The following is a 22,044-nucleotide window of genomic DNA, read 5'->3' on the forward strand; positions in this document are numbered from 1 at the left end:
ATCTATGAATATAGAAAAACGAAATAGATCTATAATTTGGAACGGAGGGAGTAGCAAATGTATCGAGAGAAATTAAATAGGACTGTTCCATAAAAAAGAAACAAATAAATCTAAGAAATTAGCAAATCATATCTACTCTTAACCAAATTAAGATTTGTAGCAGCGGATAATACTTTTACTGCACAAACCCCGCTGCTACTTGCATGATCAAGGAGTCGAAAACTCAAGGTCTCAAAGAGAATCAACCAACGCAAGGAACTAAATTGGACGCGGCAGCATGGCCTTGCATGCAGTTCTTCCTGAAGGCAAAGCACGACAAGAGAGCGCGTGGCAGCAGTCGGCCGGCGAGCGCAGAACAAAGAGAAGAGATGGTATGGAAACCAGGCCAAGCAAGTGCACGGAAGATGCATAGGTACGTTGAGACATTGACATGATGCAGTCATTCCTTTGACGACCAATACTGCATGAAAAACAAACACGACTCTCCTGTCGTTAGCTCCACCTTTGTTGAAACAAACACTACTCTCATAACGAGTCGATCAGAGCCAGCTCACCGTAAGAATCTAGGAGGAGCTGGGCTGGGCTGCTGTGGATTAGAGGGTATTTGGATATTAGATGCTAAAATTTAGCAGTGTCATATCGGATGTTCGGATGCTAATTAGTAGGACTAAACATGAGCTAATTATAAACTAATTGCAGAACCCCGTGCTAATTCGCGAGACGAATCTACTAAGCCTAAGTAATCCATCATTAGCAAATGGTTACTGTAGCATCACATTGTCAAATCATGGACTAATTAGGCTTAATAGATCCGTCTCGTGAATTAGACTCCATCTGTGCAATTAGTTTTATAATTAGCCTATGTTTAATACTCCTAATTAACATCCAAACATCTAATGTGACATGTGCTAAACTTTAGCATGGGGTATTCAAACGGGGTCTTAATGTGGGCCAAGCCCAATATTTTATCTAATTAAATCAAATAATTCTAAAGCTCGTATTAAATATTATGTATACTATCTGATTTAGTACCATATGGAATTTGACTGAATGTTAACTAGACTTATATACGTGAAATATATTTGTTTATATTGAGAAGTTAAGAAAAGGCCGAAGGTGTGATCAGGGGAGCTCTGCCGAGCCGTGTGCCGTGCCTGCATGCGAAGATTTTGTTGGTGGGGGATGGCGACTCTTGTTTCGTTTTCCTGTGACTCCTGGCGGGGGTGACTAAGCCTCGGTTGATCGCTTGTTTCGTTTTCCTGTGACTCCTGGCGGGGGACTGGCTTAAGCCTCCGCGTTGGAGGGGGATGGCAGCACTTCGTGTTTCGTCTATGGCCGTCGAATTTGAAAGGTCTGGAGAGAGAGGTACGCAGCCTTCCTCCTGTCACTGTCTACTCTTAGCAAGCAAGCCTCTTCTAGCTTGTTTCGTTTTGAGAGAGGCCCATGTAATCCGGGAGATAGACCTCGGTGGAGGCGACCGCCTTTCGCAATCCGTTGGAGGCGCCTTATCGCAAAGTAAAGTAAGGGGATGTTTGGAGGCACCAATGTCGTTTTTTTTTCAACATAAACACGCTGGAATGTCATCGGTGCCACTACTGATTTTTAAGCCTTCTATCTTTTCTTGTGTTGTCCACTTGTGCTCTTTCCACCGCGGCTCCGTTCATTGTCTGAGGGGCGTGGGCCTATATAAAGCTGCTCTCCCTTCCCAGCAAAGCATCGACTTGAACAGGCTGCAGCCACTGCAGAAGCAAGCAAGCTACACCAAGCTAGGAGCCTAGGGTGGTGACGCTCATGAGCCTCCATGCAAGACGGGAGGGGCTGGTGCAGGGCAACGACGACGGCGTCGTCGACCGCAACGCAACCAGCTGGTTCCCCGCGGCGCTGGGGCTTGCAGGCCTCGCCACTGCTTCCTCGGCCATCACCGCCGCCATGTCCAAGCCGCCGGCGGCGCTCCAAGGGACGAACGGCTCCTACTACCTCCTCGCCCTCTCGGGGCTCTTCTACGCGGGGGTCGCAGAGCTCGGCGGCGCCGTCTGGGTGATGGCCGACCCCCGCGCGCGCGCCCCTGTCGGGAGGAGGCTCGTGTACGCGTCCCTCGCCCCTCTGACGGCGGCAGCCGGCCTGGCGGCGGCCACGCTCTTATGGTGAAGTTTCTGCCACGCGCCGCCCGCGCAGCAGGTACGTAGTGCGTACGGTCGGCACCATTGCCATTGCCACGCTCTTGTGGCCAGATACAATAAGTTGGTGATGACTAAGTTCTTAGTCTCCATGTGTCCTACGTGTTTCTATATCCATTATCCGAAAAAAAAAACCGTACGTGTTGCTGTATTGTTCCATTCGGCCGTGTGTGAGACGGTGTCCAGTGGAGTCGAGTAGAGTCATCAGTAGACTCTGTTCTATATATACGCCATTCATCATATTCCGTCGTTGTCTCCTGGCATGTTGTGTACTGCTGCTGCAGATCAACTGTGTACCTATTTAATATATATAGTGATAAAACATACATGTGTTGTTGGCTCCTTGTGCTGCATAATATATACGAATATATGCAACCCTACCACGCTATCGTAAATAATTAATTTCCATGTTATTCCCTCTATCACAAATTACTATTTATTTTAACTCTTCTGGATACATAATCACTTTTTAGATACATCTAATAGCAAAAGTTATCTATTTAAAAAAGTTAAAACAAATAATAATTTAGAACGGATGGAGTAGCTACTGTTCAAATTGAAGAGGGGAAAGTAAAAAAAAAAGAAGCAAACCAAGGCCGTTGAGTGTCGTTGATTTGAAGGTCTGATTCAAGAGTTATGATTTTTTTAATTTTTGAATCTGCTTGTATGTGGATGACATCACCAACTCCAACGAACTGGTAGTCCACTCGATTATTTTCCCGTGAAGTCCAACAATCCTCACGCGATCCACCAATCAAGCTGCAGGTAAGCTGAAGGCTGTCACCTTGTGCGATCCATAACCGCACCCCTCAGGCCGCTCACTCGACTGTGATACGGCTACAGCAGCGCTGTATGATACGTACGATCATCCATGCCAGGCTAAATACTCCTACTACTTCGTCGATCAGGTGGCGCGACGACCCGTCCCTGAGACCGATCATGTTAATTAAGCCAGCTTTCAGGCCATCATCGTAACACACGATGCATCTAAGAAAACGGGGGCTACGAGGTTCCATTTCGGTTTTTCTTTTAGCTCATCTTATTTTATTAATTCTTTCGGGCATTGCACATACATTTCCTCCTCCTTTTAATTATTACAGCTTTCTCGTCTAGTCGTCCATGCATCGCTTTTGGGCGCGCTTGTTCCGCGCAAGCATCGATCGACCATTCATCTGTTGGGAGTGATCACTCTTGGTTACTTTTCAAGTTGTCGGCTTTTGGTTTCAACTCTACGAGGTCCCGTCGCATAGCAACAATTTCAGCAAAATGCGTTTGCAGCCCCTTTTTTCTTAAAAAAAATGCGTTTGCATTCTGTCGAATGCCTAGCTTTCTTGAGTGCCCCCAATCAGGCCACTGAAATACAAATGAAAAACTTGGTCACTTAGCACCAACTAGTAAGCGGAGCTGTCGGAGCAGCATCAGACGGCGGACCGAGTTCATCGACTGCGACAAGAAACGGAAGCAGTCGCCTGACTGTTACCAGTGTTTTCGTTGCTTTTAATACGTACAAATGAAGAACTGGCGGATTTCAGTGGTTGGATAGCGGGATGGGCAATGGCAACACAAGAATCAGAGGCCACATCTTCGTAGTAGTAACATTTGCATTCTGAGTCACAAAGCTACTTGGGCTCACTGCAGTTCGGACAGACATTTCGCATTAGCAGCCCAGAATATTGTTACTAAAAACATAATCGGGCAGAGCAGCTAGCTACTTTGGAGCCCAGAATTTCAGTTCAGCCCAAATTTCACATGCTGATTTGTCTTTTTTTTTCTTGTCGTTACATAAACAAATTCTCACCCCAAATTTTACGTGAGCATTAGAGCATACTCCCTCCATACCATGAATCGTGCGATTCTAGGATTCAAAAAAATCCCACAAAATTTGCACTGTTTATCTATCTGAAAAAAAGTTAAAATTTGCACTCTTCATGGGACGGAAGGAGTACATCTTTACATCATCTACCAAAAGCAAAGCAGAGTAAGGGCGGGAACTATGTGGCTTCCAGAATTTTGTTTCCTACTTGGCTTCCATTGTTGGAGATTTGTGCAACGACTGAGATTGTGAATTTGCTTAGGCACAAAGCAAGTTCGTGGGCACGGGTGAAAATCCAATGGACATGTGCCAACAGCTGAGCGGGGGAGACGGATGGAAATCTAATTTGAGTTTCAAACTTCAAACGCGATTTTCTCTTAGACCGTCTATCCGTTTTGAAATCCATTTGAACCACCATATTATTTTGAATTAATGCAATAAAACAAGATCCAATATAAGTATAGTTTCATTTTTCTAATATATTTGTAAAAATCAACATTCAGGCTGTACTATTTCAACATTTTGAACAACTACTTGAACATTTTAAACATACTGCTTCAACATTTTCACACCAAATGTTGACCTAGTGTATTTGAATTGTTGAACTAAGTTTGAGAAAATGTTGAACATAGTAAAAATGTTGAGGCGACTTGCATTCTGACGTCAGAATAAAAAATCGAATATCTATTGAAGCACGGATTGGTAGCAGAAAATAAAAAAATAAAAAAAATAATCCGCACCGTAGTTTCTGTTGAAACGAAAATAGCAAGGAACGCACTACCGCAGTTGGGCCTCGTAGAATTTTAGTGGGCTTTTAAAGCCATCTTACTTAACTAGCTTCCGCTAGCAAGATAGGAGGCCCCGAGTAAGGGAGCTAGTACTTCCGGAGATGAAACCAAAGGTTGCGTATTGGGCCGTCGCATTGAGCCGTCACGCACACACGCACGCACGCACTGCAGACAAACATTTCACATTTGTAGCCCAGAATACAAATGTCATCGGCCGGAACAGCTAATTTCGGCCCGGCCTCGTCGTCGCGTCCGTCCGTGGCCATGACCTGGGCGGCACGCGCGGGTTCGACTCAGAGTTCTAGTTTATTCGAATTGTTGAATTGTAGTGCTTCGAAGAAACTCGATCCACATAGCGGGTTTATTAGAAACCCATCCGCGTCAGTGTCAGATGGACCGTCCCTCAACCTACCTCAACCTCAACCTCCTCCCTTTTCTTCGGTGTTCATCGGTGCTGCTCATTCCACCGCGGCTCCGTTCATTGTCGAGGGGCGTGGGCCCGCCTGTGATGGTTCAGTCGGGCAGCACGGCTGCAAGAGGCAACCAGCAGTATAAATACCATTGCCACCACGCTCCCTATTGCAAGCCTCCCCCTTCATTGATTTCAGTTTTCAGGACAGGAAGCGGCGCCGGTGCTGGGCTTGAGCAGCATCGGCTTCAAGATGGCACCGGACACGGCCAACAACAGGCGTGAAGGGGAGGCCGCTGGCGGGACGCCAAAGCTTCACCGGGAAGCCTTTGGCCGCGGCCTGCTCGGCCTCGCCGCCGCCTCCTCCGCCATAACCATGGCCGTGCGCGAGCCGCCCCCGGGGCTCAACAAGACCGCCTACTTGCTCGCGCTGTCGGGTGCTTTCTTTGCAGGGGTGACCCAGGTGTCAGCCTCCGTCTGGGCCTCCGACGGTCCCGTCGGCCGGCGTCACGGCGCCGGGAGGAAGAAGATCGTGTACGCCTCGCTCGTCGTGTCCGCCGGCCTCGCGGTGGCCTCGCTGCTCCAGTGACTTGAGCCGCCACGGTTGTCGGCGTCTCGCTTGAGCTGGATTTATTTGATGCGAGTGTCAGAGTGTGGATGCCTTGCATGGTCCCTGTTATTGTCCGCTGCGTGGTTCAGTAAGCAGCGTGGCTGTATGTGTTCTTCGGTTGTTCCATTCCATGTATTTTAGTTGGGTCTCTGTCATGCTAGTCTCGGTTTATACTATTCCAATTGCCGAATGAGTTCTAGAGTCCAGTGTATCACCCATCTTGTTGCACTAAAGTACTGTAAAATTCGTTATTTGCCCTGTTACTGGACTACTGGTCCAAACGCGAGTCACTACATTTTCTCGACCTTGCTCACCGTCAAGTTCTGCAACTTCGCGGGAGAGATAATTCAGTCTTAGTTTTTTATTCATTTTTGCTTTCCTCTTGAGAAATAACCAGGTCTATCCCCAAAATGGTACTATTCATTATCTAAAAGAATCCCTAAAAATATAAGTGCTCAGATATAAAAAACAATGCGAACAGAGCATATGTAGAGCATAAATTATACCACATGTTCATTAACTCTCATCTCTATGAACATACAGCCTATTCGCTTCAGCTTATCAGCCACCTAACAATGTTTTTCTCTCACAACAAATCAGCCGTTTCAACTTTTCGGCCGGCTTATAAGTCCAGCCGAACGGGCCTATAAACGTCATGAAGATGCAGTGAGAGTAACCGACTGTTTTTTGGGAAGTTTGTACGTGGTTGAACAAATTTGACATCATTTTCTTTCATTGTGCTGTAAATTCCTGAACTTGCTTAGGGTGTGTTTGATACCCTTGCTGGTTACTGTGTTGCCTAACTTGGTAAGGATAGACGCCGGACGTTTGGTCAGCTAGCTAGCTGTCTCGGGGCTTGAGCTTTCAAGCTTTTTTCATGCCAAGCTGAACGAGCCAAAACAACTCTCCTGCGCCGGCAAGCTTTGCCTTGCCGAGCTAGGCGAGGCGAGCTGAAGAAGCAAAACTACCAAATGTTGGCGTTATTGTACGAAAGGAACTGTTACAGCTACCATGTTGCGCAAATGCTAACCTGCGCTCTGTTGTAAACCTGACGCTAACGAAATCGCTGGCATTATGCTTGATGTACGCTATGTTGCAGTCGGATTGCATTGTCTTCTGGCTTGTCGACGATCAGAAAGATGAGTGACTGCAATCACATAGAAATATAGTGAAGAGATGCTGCGAACTGGGCTGCTGTTGGACTGCTGAAGAAGAAAACGAACGATGCCTATGCCCTGCAAGCTCATCTTTCCCGATGGATCTTTCAGCCACTTAAACTGATCCGGCACAAACAAGTTTGTGGTTTCTGAGCGCCATCGTGTAATCGGGGAATTTAATAATGCGTGCGTGCAAATCGGAATGCTGAATGCTATGTGTAATTCTTCAAAGCCGGTGGAGAAGTTGGTAAGAAAACTCTCCCAAAAAGGCACTTAAACTCACGCCGAGGTCCGTTACTCCACGTTAGATGCCCTTACGCCCAGCCTTGCCACGTCATCTCCAGCGTGGACACGTTCGTGGCGCTAGCCCTAGGGCTCGGCGTTGGGTTCGTTAATTTATATTTATGATGTAACATATTCTATTCGGTCGTACCCTAGATTGTTAGAGAAAATTAGTGGAAACCAAAAATTTAAAGAACTAGCGGGAAACAGTACCGGCAAATTTTTAAAAAAATGCCCGAATTTTTTTTGGCGGGAATGACATTTTCAGGGTAGGTCATGCCGTCATCCACACCTGAAAAATAATTTACAAAGACAGATCATGGTGTTACCCGTTCCTGAAGATAAACATTTCTAAAGATGGATGATGACGTGGCTCGACTTCGTAGGGGCGGACAATAAGTACTTACTCTTGCAAATGGCTATTTGTTGTAGCAACAAATGCTGTTTTAACCGGCCAACTGTTTTTAGCAGGGTCGCTTTCACCGGAGGACGTCGCACTATCGCTTCAACGGCAGACGATGACGTAAGTCGTCGACATCGTGAACACGCAAGTCAGTCAAGACGAGAGATTCCAGGAGGAGAGAGACGTGGCCGGTGGCCTCACCTGTCGGAGAGACATCGATGATGCGCGTTCGCGTGGTCGACTGGCGTCTGCTTGCGCGGTGATGGTGGCGTTGGATTTTTAGCTTGGCCCCACCTGTCATACAGACACCGATCATCGGCGTTTCGCTCGCAAGTCGCAAGGATATATGGAGACGTCGCTTGCCCGGATAATGGAGTCGACGTAGATATTAGCTTGTGCCAGGGCCAGAACTGGAACTGAAATAATGGTGATCGCTCCACCGGCCGGATGGAGACCTCGGAAGATTCGTGCGCGTTGGGTAAGTTGCTTCCACGTCATGGCGTGGTGGGCTCGCTACCCTAGTTAATCTTCGCAGTTAGCTAGAGCACCTGTCCTGCAGCACACTCTTCTATCTCCAGTCGCCAGCCGCGCCCCTCCTCTCCATCGCCTCGGCCCCGCTCGCTCGGACTGGATCGGAGATGGCTCTCGGAAGAACCTGGTGCGAAGAGGAGGCCGCCGCCGGCGCTGCATCAATGCTTCATGTTCACGACGCCATGATCTCCAAGGTTAATGGAGGGCGATCATGCTGTTGACTCATGACAAATCGACTGAAAATCTTGCGTTTCTCGAGTTTTTTTAGCGGACGACGAACCTAGTGGATAATGCGAGTGCAGGAACTAAACGAGAAGGATCAGAAAACAGAGCAAAAGCAGGGCACACAAACAGAGTAAATAAAAAGAACGTGAAAGGCATGTTGGGCCATGGCGCCATGCGCTTGGGCTGGGCCGGTAAGCCTCCTACTCTGCCGGCCTTCTCACTCTCAATCTACGACTATTCATCTTCACGGGCGGACTCGCTTCTGCAGCCCTCCTCCTCAACTGGGGCATCGCCGCCGCCCCTTCCGCCGCCGCCATGATGCTCCTCCGACGGCACCTCCTCCCTTTCCTCCGCGCAGCCACCCCGCTCCCCTCCCCTATGCACCATCGCGCCCGCCTCCTCGCCACCTCCCCCGCCCCATTCTCCCTCGAGGAGTACCTCGTCGCCGCCTGCGGCCTCGCCCCAGCTCAAGCCCGCAAGACGGCGAAGAAGGCGTTCGATGAATCATCCAAACCAAGGAAGAAGGCATTCGAGGACCTCTCCTGGTCCCGCCTCAACTCCGCCTCCAACCCCCAGGCCATTCTTGCCCTGCTCTCTGGCGTCGGCCTCTCCCACGCCGACATCACCGCCGTCGTCGCTGCGGACCCGCTGCTCCTCCGGTCATCGCCCAAGAACATCGGCCCCCGCCTCCTCGATCTCCGCGACCGCCTCGGTCTGTCCACTCCCCAAATCGTTTCCTTCCTCCTGGTCGGCTCACGCTCTCTCCGGAACTGCGACGTCGGTCCAAGGCTCGAGTTCTTCATCTCCCTCCACGGCTCATTCGAAAAGTTCATCCACGTTATGAAGAAGGGAAGCAGCATCCTATGGTCGGATCTTGAAAGGGTGATCAAGCCTAACATCGTGCTTCTTCATCAGTGCGGCCTAAGTGTTGGAGATATTGCCCAGCTGTGCTCAGTCAGAAGGAGTGTGCTTACCTTCAGCCCAGAGCGCGTCAAGGAGGTAGTGCTGCGTGCGGAAGAGCTTGGGGTGCCTCGCAGCTCGCGAATGTTCTGGCGGGCGGTGTTGGTTGTCGCAAATAACACCAAAGAGAACATTGCTGCCAGGCTCAATTTTTTGAAGAGTACTCTTGGTTGCTGCGAGAGTAAAGTTTCCACAACAGTGTCCAAGTTGCCAAGCATTTTAGGACTATCTGAGGAGTGCCTTCAACGCAAGATTGCGTTCCTGATCAATGAGGTTGGACTGAAGCCGCAGTACATTGTTGAAAGGCCCGTCCTATTTACATTAAGCCTGGAGAAGCGAATGATACCCCGGCATTGTGTCATGAAGGTCCTGCAGGAAAAGGGATTGCTAAATAGCAATATGAGCTTTTTCTCATTAGCTAAACTTGGAGAGAAGGCTTTCAAATTGAGGTTCATCGACTGTCACAAGGATTCTCTTCCTGGGCTTGCAGATTTTTATGCTGCTGCTTGTGCTGGTGTTGTGCCCTCTAAAATCTAATTCTAACATCTTGAAATGTTCAAATCTGTTTTGTATTTTAGACGGATGGTGACTCAACTCACGCTTATTGGCAGCAGTCCTTGGTGTTCTGGTTTCTGCAATAGAAACACTAATGATCTTGGACTACTCAGAGACCAAGTTTGTCTTATGGTTTCTATCTACTTACAGCCTGGAGAGGAGGCTAGTGGCCGGCATTGTATCAGAAAGGTCCTGCAGGCAAAGGGATGCTGAATAGCAATGTGGGCTTTTAGTCTTTTACACAACAGCTCAAATCGGGGGGTAGACTTTCAAATGGAAGTTCAGCGACTGTCACAACTCACAAGGACTCTGTTCCTGGTCTTGTGGATGCTTATGCCGCAGCCTGTGCTGGTGTTGTGCCTTCTGGAGTCTAATTTCAACATCTTGAAATGTTTAAGTCCGTTTTTTTTTAGTTTCTAGATGAATTGTAGAAGTGCAACTCATGCTCAATAGCATCTATCCACGGTGCAGGCTTGCTCAATTCTTGGTCTCTGCTTAGAATCACTAGTGATCTCTGACTATCATAGTCCATGTTTGTGTTAAGGTTATCTATGAAGGAAGTGGTTTGACTAATTCTGGCGCCCTACTGAGCATGTTTTTTTATGTCAGTTCTTCTGCCTAGCACATGGCTGAAGATTTTTAACTTAGTTGTTCTTCTGCAGATAGGTCCTTGAAAGAAAGCACTTAAGCTAATATATAGAACTTTCTAGTCTAAATAAATGGCAGCAGTATTCTGTATCTTTTCTGTAGCCATGGGACTTCCTGTAAATCTAAGCAAGACCTTCAAATCAGTAGCTACTTTGCAATTTTCAAACATTTTGTTTGTTGTGGACTCTTTCATTAGGAAGGTGTACAGCAGGAGGAAGAAGGCGCCATCTAGTGGCTGATGTGGTGCCTAATTCCTATGTTTTATGGCTGGGTCAGTAGTTAGTTGGATCATGGCTGGGTCAGTAGTTAGTTGGATCAGGATACAAATAAGATCAGATAGAGATGAGATAAGATCATAATAGTTGAGAGTTTGTTATGGCCGGCCTTCTTATAAGCCAAGGTCACGACAGGAGATTAGGTAGGTAGAAATAGATCCTAGCACTCAGAGCCTCCCAGGGAGGGCGAGTAGGGTTTCTATCCTACCATTGTAGCCTGTCTACTGATCAATAAAGCTGTTATGTTCCCCATTCCCTGTTGCTTATCATTGTTCTTCAGAATTTCCACTGGGTAGCGAGAAGCATTTTCTATATGCTTTATTTTCACAAGAAATAAAACCAGGTCCGTATAGAAATCCAGATTTCTGAAGCTTACATTAGGCATCATGTTGAGCCGAAGCATGTTTTTGTAGCTAAGTTCTTGAGGTTCGTGAGGTTGGAAACTTGGAATGGTTGAGATTGTTTCGTCGCAATTCAGTGGTTTAGTCTGCAACTTTCAGATGGCCCTGGGCTTGTCCGATTGTAAATATGCCACAAATAAAACACGCCCATTAACCTGCCTGGAGTTACATATCTATGAATACATACTTCATGAAGATGTTGCAGCTAGAGTAGTGAACTGCTTTAAGTCTACTATGTACTGTATGTGTTGTTCTCAGCTGCGTGGGTCAGGTACTCAGGTCAGGTCAATAAGCAGCTGCATGCATGTGTCGTTTCCTGCTTCTGGCTTGTTATTTTGTTATCTTGTGTTCACTTGTGCGTCTGTCATATATACGTCTAAGAGTTATATACAAGTCTTTTTCCCCCATTCATGAAAAGGAAAAGAGTTCTTTACGGTCGTTTTGTACTCCAGTTTATAAGCATAGAAGGACGAAACATAAAAGTACAGTTAAATTTTTTTTTCTATGATGTTTTTCCTTTTTATGTAGTATACTGGCACTACTGTCGGGATGGGGTATCAGAAGCAAAAGGCTCAAAGGACGAAACGTTAAACATAGAACCAGTTTACGGGTTGGCCCGTGTGGCTCCCAGTTACATGTGAAGAAGAGTGCAATTAACCAGCTGTGAAGCTATTTGCAGAAGGAAACATCCTATCGCTTCTGATGTCATTTCTGTATGTGCAGTGACTTAACTGATAGGTATCATCTAGATATAGTGTATGTCTAAGTGCATGATAATATTTACAAATTAAGAAAAATCAAAATGACAACGGGTCCTTCCAATCTCTGAGAATGGCAACACTCACACTTGCATTGCACCCACCACTCTCATCAGCAATCCTTAGTTTGCTGCCCCGCCCAGCCATGTCCCACCACCCTGTGCTCGAGCAGTTGAGCTCGACAACAACCACCATACAATCTCTGAGCGGCTGCTCTTTCTGCTGGTGTTCTTCACACTGCTGCTCATCAGGATTTGGGCACGACACAAGCTCGCTTACTACCGTTATATCTTTGTTGCCGGCGAGGTTGCATTGGCCGAGGTCCGTGTGGCAAAAGATACATAAGCTTGTAAGGGCCTGTTTGGATACACACTCATAAACTTTAGGACACTCATAAAGTGTAGGAGCTAGAAATTGGTAGTCCTAAAATTTATGAGTGGGTTGTTTGGATGGAATCATAATCTTTAGGATGTTAGAGGGGGAATGACTTTTATACCCCTAATTACTCCACCCCTACTTTGTTTCTAGCGCCGTGGAGAGAGAAGGGGAGGGGCAACAGGGGTAAAGGATGGGTTGGGGACCACTTTTAGAAGAAAAATGACCCATTATGATGGTTTGGTGCTCCTAATGAAAATAACACTCCTAAACATTATGAATGCACTTTTATAACATATGTTTGGATGCACAAGTCCTAAAAGTGGACTAAAAGTGAAGTCCTAAAGATTATGAGTGTGTATCCAAACAGGTCCTAAATATTAAAAAAAAAGATACATATAAGCAGAGACGGTCAACCTCAAGGCAAACCCCGATTCACACATGAAACTCCTTCTTATTGTTCTGATCAGTAGGGAGCAGTATTTTTAGCCTTGTTTAGTTGCCCAACTTTGGGGTGTCCAAATTACTGTAGCAACACTGTAGCGTTTCGTTTGTATTTGTGAATTATTGTCCAAATATTGACTAATTAGGCTCAAAAGATTCATCTCGCAAAGTACAATAAAATTGTGCAATTAGTTTTTGATTTCGTCTACATTCAGTACTCCATGCATGTACCGCAAGTTTGATGTGATGGGGAATCTTCTTTTTGCATAGTGTCAAAGTAGCCTAAAGATTCGTCTCGCAAAGTACAATAAAATTGTGCAATTAGTTTTTGATTTCGTCTACATTCAGTACTCCATGCATGTACCGCAAGTTTGATGTGATGGGGAATCTTCTTTTTACATAGTGTCAAAGTTAGGATTTGAGGGTAAACTAAACAAGACCTTTTGGCCCCCACGTAGTCCGAAGAATTCCCTGGTTCCCTAGTGCTCCTTACCAGAAAGCCGCTGGTGTGAATGCAGCGTCGGATGCGCTTCTTCTTCTTCCCCCAAATTAAATGCGGCCCTTTCGGACCCCCCAAGGACTCTCTCTGCTCAATCTCGCCGTTACTCCTCACTATGCGGCGCCAATCTGTCACAAATCGCGGCTCGAGTGAGAAAGCTGGCCGCTCCGTTTCTCCAGATCGAGCGCAGAGTTCGCAGGTTCGATCCGCATCGCTTTTTCCTATGACTTTAAGCACATTAGTTTCAGATTACAGTCAGTATATACTACCATTTTGGCCTTGCGTTTTCAATCTTTATTGATGTTCGATCGGCTTTCACCTGAAACAAATGCTGGTCCAGAAATTCCCACGGAAGAAATCGCCCGTCGCGGCTACCTAAAAGTTACTGAAATCAAGCAATCGGTTAGAGGTAACCACCGTGTCCGCGAAGTCCTCTATCAGGCAGCTACACGATGTGGTTTGAGGTTTTGATGAGAGGAAGAGGGGGTTAGTGAAGTCAATAGGCTTTGAAGGTATCCTCTATTTCCCCTCTCTCAGGCAAACCAACAGGAAGTTTGCGCTATGGATTATGAGCAGGGTTGATCCGTTGTCACAGACGTTGGTTATCAATGATTCAAGGAAAATACAGTTTAATAAGGAAGATGTTGCTCGTGTGTTTCGTATTCCCAGCCATGGCTTGAGTGTAGCCGAAAATGGAATGCCAGGGAAGGAAACTGTTTCTAAGATAAAAGCTGAATACCTTGGTGTTGAGGCGAAGGATCAACCTAGTATCAAGGCGGCACAGGCGGTTATTGAGCGGGACTATGGTGGGTCAATGTCACCGAGTGAAGAAAATGCTTTTAAGGCAGCATTTGTAGTGTATGTGATGTCTTTGTTGCTGTCTCCGGGTGCAAAGTATGATCATGCCTCTGTGGATTACTGGAATACGCTTAGAGATCCTTTGGTTATACATACATTTGACTGGTCAGAAGATGTCATTCAACGACTGCTGTATGCTGTTCTGAAACTCAAGTCTGACCTAAAGAGTAACCTAAAAGTCCCGAGCATCACGGGATGTACTCTATTCCTGCAGGTATACAATTATATCTCGTACAATACAGTGCTCGTCCCATTCTATCTTTATTGTTATACCATTTTGTTGATTTCTCTATACCTATTTTGTTATCAGGGCCTGTACCTTGATAGCATATGGATTACGGACCACAACATACTCCCACGTATCCGGCCATTTAATGATGGAACAATGAAATCTATGATTCTTGGTGATACTCTTTCCGGTCCTGATGACTGTAGTGAATCTGATTTTGGTAATAGCAAGGTCAGATTCGTTGTTGGCACGTTTGATATTCTTATTTTGTTCTTCTATTCTATCTATTTGTTGCAATTAGTAGCTTGTTTTGAAGTATTCAACTTGAACTTATTATTGCTTTCTACTCTGCAAATTTAGCTGCGGGCACCATCTGGTTTATGTTACCACTGGGCAGCTGTTCAGGACTCCAATGGCACTGGCCATCCTATGTCTCAGCAGATGGCTTTGTGTGAGGCAACTACATCCTCGGCACATGCTCTGAGAGTCCCTGTAACATCCTCCGCATTAGAGCCTTTTGATGTCCAAATAGCTAGTGAAACTTCCGTTAGCTGTTCCGCTAAGAGACAGCTATGTTCTGATATGAAGGGTGTCTCTCTGGTTGACCAACCAGATCCAGTTGGCAAAAAAGCCCGTTTCAGCAGTTGTACAGAGCACAATGGTCATCAGGATAGCGCATCTTGCCAAGCATCAACTGACCGCCATAACATGATGTCATCGTCCACGATAGACTTATCAAAGCAGATTGATCCCATTTTTTCCAATGCTTTGAGCACCCATTGTATGATCACGAAAGCAATGCCTACATTATACTTGGGTGCTCATCATTCCAAGTTGTGGTTCTATAGATCTCAATGTCACATTGCAGTCACTGGATTCTTCTGATGACTATGCTCCTAGAAAGGTTGTCCTGCTTATCATAGATTCCAAGACTCCTTGGCAGCTGGGATTCCAGCCGAGCAATGCCTATCTTAATTCATCATTGTTAATGGAAAAGGTGGTGCTGGTGGATGATGGTGTCAATGATAGGATGTATGTACATTATCTCACCACAATCCAGTTACTGTTATTCTCATTTGGTTAATTATTTCTATAATTGATTTGTACATTTTTTTATATTTACTCCAATATATCGTAGTTATGGCATTTACTCGCTCTCATCCACTTTTTCCCGTTTTATGTAGGCCATGCTTCATTCATTATATTCCAAAGTACATAGAGGTCTTGACAGTTGCAGTCAAATTGCAATTTATTGGCCAGTCAGAGATGGCAATGGATTTATTTGATGCGATCCTGAGGCGTTTCAAGCAGCTAGATGATGCATTATGTGTTGGCCAACCTTGTGCTTGTTGGAGACATTTTGTTGAATCTGACTTTGTGGCATGTTCACTATTATTATAACATTGTGGTGTTTTCCCTTTTCATCAATTTGATCAATGGCACAATGAGTTTCATTTCCACCCATTATTTTGATCCAATGTTCTTTTGAATCCCTTTTGTAACAATTTAATGTTATGTTACTATCTGCCAATTCACAGGGATCCATACTTGATGGGTCATTCGATATCATGGACCCCTCCGTATGCGAACAATTTGTTGGTCGGCTATGATGTCCCCCACTGCAAGATGGTCAGTCCTCAGCTCAATAATATTTCTTATTATATGCATCTAAATTTCTTACTTTTACCATATTAATGCTTAGCATGCTCACGGTTCCTTTCCATAACTCATTCATTTTCTATATAAGCTGTGATGATTTGAACAAATTTTTGTATAAAGCTATTCTTCCCTAGTTTGGTGGAGCACCGGTGGGTTGTCTATGTTTGGAGCTGTGAAGATAATGTGATTATAATGTGTAAGCTTTACACCAGCATTCCATGTGCATGTGGTTAAGTTGCTTAAGAGTGCATTGCGGGAGGTTGCTTTCAAACTTTTTGATGGATGGGAGCAAGATTGGGAATCAACTAATTAAAAGTTGTTGAAATTCACTGACAACACAATATCTTGGTATGAAATAGGGTATTTATTATCATCACTGTCTTGATTGGAAACCATGTCATAACAACTACACATTATTATTACATGTTTTTCCAACAGTTTGTACATTAATGTATTTATCTTGATGTTGATCTGGCATATTTTGCAGTCTGAATCGCACCGGAGTATTGTGTGCTCATTTCTGTCGCAGCTTTGATGGTAAAAGCACATTTGTGAGGCATCACAATGTAAGCTATGATGGAATGCCCTTTCATTATATGTTCTTTTCGTACGCCAGTTCGTTAGTAATCGTGATGCTAAAAACTTGTGTATTGATGGTAGACTACATAACCCCCTCAACTAGAGAACCAGGTATTGTGGGTATTGTGACCTTTAAAGTATCTAAAACCGTTCAAATCACCCCCTGAAGTGGTTTTCTAAGCGGGTGTTTGGTACCCCGTGTTAAACTTTAGCACCTATCACATCGGGTGTTTGTATACTAATTACAGATGGAGTCTAATTTACGAGATGAATCTATTAAGCCTAATTCGTCCATGATTTGACAATGTGGTGCTACAGTAACTATTTGCTAATGATGGATTAATTAGCTCTAATAGATTCATCTTGCGAATTAGACTCCCTCTGTGCAATTAGATTTGTAATTAGCTCATGTTTAGTCCTTCTAATTAGCATCCGCACGATCGCCCCCTGCTTAACACCCTAAAGCAGTTTTGCCAGCCACGCTGACACGGTTAGCCAAGTTGGCATGTAGTCCCAGATGTAAGTGGTGCATTTATTTTCTTTTCAGTTTTAACCCCCTCGCCAATCTCTCTCTTCCTGCTCTCTCGTGAAGTCGTCATCCGCGCTGCCTGCGCCATCTCCGCCGCCTCCACCGGGGCCGCTATCGCCATCTCCGCTGCCTCCACGAGGGCCGCCGAACAGAAGCTTCCTGTCGTCTGCGCGCCCGGTGAGCGATGTGAAGAAGGACGGCGGCGCCGCATCGGATGGGTGGAATACGGCTGGGCTTGGCACATCCAGATCAAGAGATGCGGCAGGGGCCGGGGGCCTGGCACGAGTTGCTTGAGGAATGCCGGCGTCGGCGAGGCGTCCCGCAAGGAGGTGACGAGTCGAGATTTCGTGAATCCGTCCACCGCCAAAGGTCCTGGTGCAAAAACGTGCTCCAACTCCAAGCGCACGCTGGTCACAATTCCTTTTCCTTCCCAATTCCCATGCAAGCATCTTCCTTTTTCTTCTCCAAATAGCAAATCCACAACTGCTGCACGCTGGTCACTTTCCCAACTCCAACTCCAAGCTCCTTCCAATCGCAGCCACCAAATCCAAGCAGCCCACATCAATCTTGTCCCCCTGCACAATTCAATCCATACACCATAGAAGGCCATCTCTTCCCTTCCCTGATCTTCTTCACTAAAGCGTTAATCAAGTCAGCAGCAGCAGTGCACAGCCAGGTGAGCCGCGTGCGTGCCAAAACGTGCTCGCCCGCGTGCGCGCTGAGGCCAGACTCGGCCACTCAGGTGCCGTGTGAGGCAAAGGCGCACAGCACGAGCAAGCCGAGGCGAGCAGCCATGGGAGCTAGGAGGAGAAGAGTGGGACCCTCACCTGCCCACTTACGAGTTGGGTCCACGTGCCAGATGGCCACATCTCAGTAGTTGAGGGGGTGATGTAGTTTAATCTTGATAGGGGGGGTGTTACGTGGACTTTACATCCCTCGGGCACTCCAATAGAAGATGATTTTTTTGGCCAGGTTCACACCACTCGTTAGTCAAATTTGAGTTAGAGAGTGCCATCGCCGTCACTTCTTTTTTTTTTTGTCAAATGCAAACAGACTGGAAATTTAGGAAGAGATAATTTTCCTACGCCTAATCTGCCCTTATCCTTCTTGGCCTAGAGTAACCTGACCCCACGAATATAATGGTCTCTCCCAGCTGTGAGACCGTTACCTTGTTCATTTGTGAGCCTGTTAGATTGATTATTTAATCCTCCTAGTTATATAAAAAAAATTCAGAATGAGCACAACAACTACTGAGAGAAACAATTACAATACCAATAAGCTTCCGCATGAAGGCCACTAGCATCTGGCCAGAGCTTCATAGAGCAGCCGCTCCAGCTCCTCCATATTTGCAGCCTCCATGCACATGAGCACGCTGACACCGCCGGCGCCGTCTGCCGGCCTGTTGCTCATGAGGTGAAAAAACCCGCCGCGGTTGGACTCCGCACGACACATCACTTGCGGCTTCCCCCACCCAAAATCCGCGTCGTAAATCGGCATGCCCAGCCAGCTGATAACCCGCAGATCGGTCTCCGGCAGGGTGCCCTTCGCCGCCGACTGGCTGCCCATACCTGCCATCTCGAAGTAGTCGATCGCGGACCGCACCAGCTCGTCGTCCACCCGACCGATGGCGGCTCCGATGCGGCCGGCGACGGACGCCAACGCCTCCGAGGTGATATCCCGCGCGGCGGCGGCGACGACCACCTCGACCAACGCGTTGCCGAAGTAGCGTTCCGGGAGGGGCGGATTCACCCGGCGACGGATGTTGACCGGGGAGGTGAACCGGGTTTCGGAATCCGGCGGGAGCCGCCGTGCGACGCACGCGCACCGCCACACGAGGGCGCTCACGGCGCGGAACGTGCTCGCGCCGCCGCATAGGCGCTTTAGCGAGGCGATCCGGTCCTTGGAAATGGTGAAGACTTTGGTGGCGAGAGGTCCCGACGGATCGGAGAAGGCGAGCTTGGGGTAGAACGTCGAGAGAGCGTCGGGGTGGACGGTGGGCGGGGACCGTGCGCGGAGGAGGGTGCGGTCGTGGCAGGGGGGCTCCACGGTGGCGCGTTCGCCGTCCCTGGAGAAGGCCGACCATGTCTTCCAGAAGTGGATCGCGCTCATGGCGTCGATGGCGGCGTGGTGGAGGGCCGTCCCTAACGCCACCCATCCACACTTGAAGAACGTCACCTGCAACGCAATTAAGCATGCATCCACACACACATACACACATCATGTACCGATGCAAATTGACATATGATTGAGGAAGCATGGAAGCACTAATATAATTTAGGAGAAGTTGCAGACCTGTACGGCCAATACTACGGACGATGGCTCGATGCGTGGAACAAGCTGCCTCCTTAGCTCCGGCGACGGCTTGACGTCTTTGATCTCGTCGTCAACAGTGATATCAGAGCGAGCGACAACGAAGAGTGCGCCCTCGCCGTTACAGTCGATCTCTACCCTACCGCTGCCATCGACGGCGAGGCGGCCAGCGAGTGGGAAGAAGGGCACCAAGGCCTTGGCCATGGCCTCCTTGAGCCTGGCCACGTCGAAGAAATCGGAAGCGGTGTCATCGGAGTGAAACAAGTAGACTGTTGGCGTGTGGCCTCTATTGGCCGACAGGATGTCCAGGGAAGACAACCAGAGCCCCTGCCTCGGTGTCGGCTCGCTCGGCGCCACAAATGAAGACTCTACCACTTTCACCTCAAAATCCATTGATTTTAATTTCCACAAAGGATTTACCGGCGAGGAAAGATCACGGCCGCCACGGATTGGTGCTTCCCCTCGCGTCTCCAGGCCTGGAACGAGAAAGAGATGAACCGGAACGTGATCACCATGGCGATGGGGGTCAGGTTGGTGCTTTGGTTGCCCGAGACGACGAGACGCTCACCTTGCGCGGCGGCGCACACAGGAGAGACGGCCGGCGCGTTCGGACGCCGGAGACGAGGAAGAACAAGAGGGCTCTTCTCGGGGAAAGTAATGCATGGGAGGAGGCGCGAGGAAGGAAGGGAGATGAGCCTGCTCTTATAAAGGAGAGTGCTAGCCTTTCGTTTCCGGGGTTCGGTGCGGCGCTGCACGGACGCCGGGGCGTGCCGCCGGCGCGTGAAATAGCTTCCGTCCGGCTGCCGGCTCGCCTGAGAGGGGACGTTGCTGTCGCTTGCGTTGGGTCGGACGTTGCTGTCTCTCTGGATGTAGACTTTAAATAATTTAGGTTTTAGATGGCTGCCTTTGTGGCCCTGCTTCCTACAAACTGGGTTGGAAGCAGGGCACCACAAAGAAACCTGTCAAGCGCATAATTCACATGATTATAAGTGTTCATGTGAGGAAAAAACATTCATGCAATACTTTTTCATGGTGCGAGAAACAGATCATGAGTTCCGTGCTTAAACTGCAAAGTGATCCATGTTCTTGGTTTCTACAGTAAAACATGCTTCTGCCACAGCTTTCTCATATTTTGTGAGCCATTACGAGGTTCGAGAGAATTTATCACTGATCAAGCTGCTACCTGCTTGCCAAATTTGCTACCGATACCACCTTATAATCAAATCGGACGCATTTTGCATCATATATATCTTTGCTGATCACATAGCTGAAGTAATGCTTAGTCATTTCTAGAATTAAATGAATTGGATGCTACAACCATACTCCCTCCGTGAATATATAACGTTTAAGATAAGAACGAACTACCTACCTTGTCCTAAATATCGTATATTTATGGACGCGTTTAACACAAGCTAGTCGAACTATCTTGTCGTAATTTGAGCGGATCCTAATCGTCATATATTAAAATGGGAGCCCGACCGACTTTTTTATTTTTTTATTTTTATTACACGTGAAAATGATGTGCAGCCCAGCCTGCCCCAAAAACCACACCCCGATAGCTCTCACAGGTGGGCCTAATTAGGTATTTTGAGCTTAAAATGTCTCTCCTTTTGTCAGCCCGATCCAGTCCAACTTTCGCTCAGGTCTACTTACTCATTCCACTCATTCCGTAGACAATTCAAAGTTTCCAAATTATAATCTAACGAATTTTATGTAATTCTACCCATAAGTGTTGTGTTGTGGGTTCCAATTTCATGAGATGATATCCGGCATCATAATCTACATTAAATTCCATGCATTTTCATATCTTACAAATAAACTAATATCAAACTATCTAAACATATGAAATTATTAATAGCAAAAAGTCTGAAATAGTTTGAAAATAGCATGTAATGCCAAGTACACCCTACCAAAATTTGAATATGAAACACAACTTGCACACGGAGAAAAAATTATTTAGGGTGAATTTAGACCAATTTGAATTGTTTGGAGCACTTATTGAGTCGATACTTTGTAGATAAGGTCAAACGGATGAAGTGGATTGTTCCAGGTACTAAAACATGCTTCCTCCATGAAGAATGCCTGGGCTGTGCAAACAGTTTCATTGTGAAGATATTGCGCGGCATGGCAAGATGGCACAGACGTCTAGAAGTCAGACGCCCAAAAAGACAGTCATCCTCGAGGTTGTTTTGTTCAGCATGAACCACCTAGCTTCGTAAAATAATTAACTTCGGGCGAACCACCTAGCTTCGTAAAATAATTAACTTCGGTCGAGGGTCCCTAATCTCAAGGGGCTAGTCTGGCGTGAAAGTAGTGCTAGCTTCACGTCGCCTCTGTAAATTCAATCTCGAAGCCAAGAGATAATCGCTGATCACTAGGCTATAACAAAGCTTACCCTCGAGTACTCGAAGCTAACCCCGAGCGTCGAGTTGTTTACTGTGTCTCACACAGGGTCGTTGGAATGAACAAGCCAAGAACCAGGGCATGAGGCTGGCACCTCTCTAGTGCGAGGCTAAGATAACTTCAAGGCATGAGGCTAACATGGCTTTGGGTGCGAGATTAAAGGCGTG

The 22,044-nt window shown here is 46.9% G+C and overlaps 4 protein-coding genes across 6 annotated transcripts; 3 read left to right on the forward strand and 1 right to left on the reverse strand.

Annotated features, from left to right (window-relative positions):
* The first annotated feature begins 5,200 nt into the window (after positions 1-5,200).
* Positions 5,201-6,048, forward strand: LOC117858493 (uncharacterized). The gene has a single exon (XM_034741567.2). The coding sequence runs from the start codon at positions 5,441-5,443 to the stop codon at positions 5,774-5,776; it is 336 nt and encodes a 111-aa protein (XP_034597458.1). The 5' UTR covers positions 5,201-5,440; the 3' UTR covers positions 5,777-6,048.
* Positions 6,049-8,586: 2,538 nt separating this feature from the next.
* Positions 8,587-10,483, forward strand: LOC117854721 (uncharacterized). The gene has a single exon (XM_034736946.2). It carries the CDS (start codon positions 8,711-8,713, stop codon positions 9,890-9,892), a length of 1,182 nt encoding a protein of 393 aa, XP_034592837.1. The 5' UTR covers positions 8,587-8,710; the 3' UTR covers positions 9,893-10,483.
* Positions 10,484-13,291: 2,808 nt separating this feature from the next.
* LOC117857579 (uncharacterized) lies at positions 13,292-16,856 on the forward strand. 3 transcript variants are annotated; one of them, XM_034740320.2, is made up of 7 exons: positions 13,292-13,509; positions 13,651-14,382; positions 14,479-14,628; positions 14,758-15,429; positions 15,582-16,026; positions 16,177-16,404; positions 16,544-16,856. In XM_034740320.2, exons 2-4 carry the CDS (start codon positions 13,879-13,881, stop codon positions 15,280-15,282), a joined length of 1,179 nt encoding a protein of 392 aa, XP_034596211.1. In that variant the 5' UTR covers positions 13,292-13,509; positions 13,651-13,878; the 3' UTR covers positions 15,283-15,429; positions 15,582-16,026; positions 16,177-16,404; positions 16,544-16,856. The 3 variants fall into 3 exon arrangements, with proteins under 3 accessions (XP_034596211.1, XP_034596212.1, XP_034596213.1); XM_034740321.2 differs by having other exon boundaries at positions 16,177-16,252; XM_034740322.2 differs by lacking the exon at positions 16,177-16,404.
* Positions 16,857-18,357: 1,501 nt separating this feature from the next.
* Positions 18,358-20,313, reverse strand: LOC117857580 (putrescine hydroxycinnamoyltransferase 1). The gene is made up of 3 exons (XM_034740324.2): positions 20,043-20,313; positions 19,457-19,950; positions 18,358-19,339 (listed from the first exon to the last, which is right to left on the reverse strand). Exons 2-3 carry the CDS (start codon positions 19,865-19,867, stop codon positions 18,461-18,463), a joined length of 1,290 nt encoding a protein of 429 aa, XP_034596215.1. The 5' UTR covers positions 19,868-19,950; positions 20,043-20,313; the 3' UTR covers positions 18,358-18,460.
* Between the last annotated feature and the right edge of the window lie 1,731 nt (positions 20,314-22,044).

This window comes from Setaria viridis, chromosome 5, assembly GCF_005286985.2.
Source record: "Setaria viridis chromosome 5, Setaria_viridis_v4.0, whole genome shotgun sequence".
Taxonomy (NCBI): Eukaryota; Viridiplantae; Streptophyta; class Magnoliopsida; order Poales; family Poaceae; genus Setaria; species Setaria viridis.

What these genes read in the sequence shown, in the direction of transcription:
- LOC117857579 (XM_034740320.2), top strand. Translation starts at nt 13,879, where the DNA reads ATGAGCAGGGTTGATCCGTTGTCACAGACGTTGGTTATCAATGATTCA. An exon ending in GATGTACTCTATTCCTGCAG is followed by an intron (nt 14,383 to 14,478) that starts GTATACAATTAT and finishes TTTTGTTATCAG; the next exon opens with GGCCTGTACCTTGATAGCAT. An exon ending in CTGATTTTGGTAATAGCAAG is followed by an intron (nt 14,629 to 14,757) that starts GTCAGATTCGTT and finishes CTGCAAATTTAG; the next exon opens with CTGCGGGCACCATCTGGTTT.
- LOC117858493 (XM_034741567.2), top strand. Translation starts at nt 5,441, where the DNA reads ATGGCACCGGACACGGCCAACAACAGGCGTGAAGGGGAGGCCGCTGGC.
- LOC117854721 (XM_034736946.2), top strand. Translation starts at nt 8,711, where the DNA reads ATGATGCTCCTCCGACGGCACCTCCTCCCTTTCCTCCGCGCAGCCACC.
- LOC117857580 (XM_034740324.2), bottom strand. Translation starts at nt 19,867, where the DNA reads ATGGATTTTGAGGTGAAAGTGGTAGAGTCTTCATTTGTGGCGCCGAGC. An exon ending in CCGTAGTATTGGCCGTACAG is followed by an intron (nt 19,340 to 19,456) that starts GTCTGCAACTTC and finishes ATTGCGTTGCAG; the next exon opens with GTGACGTTCTTCAAGTGTGG.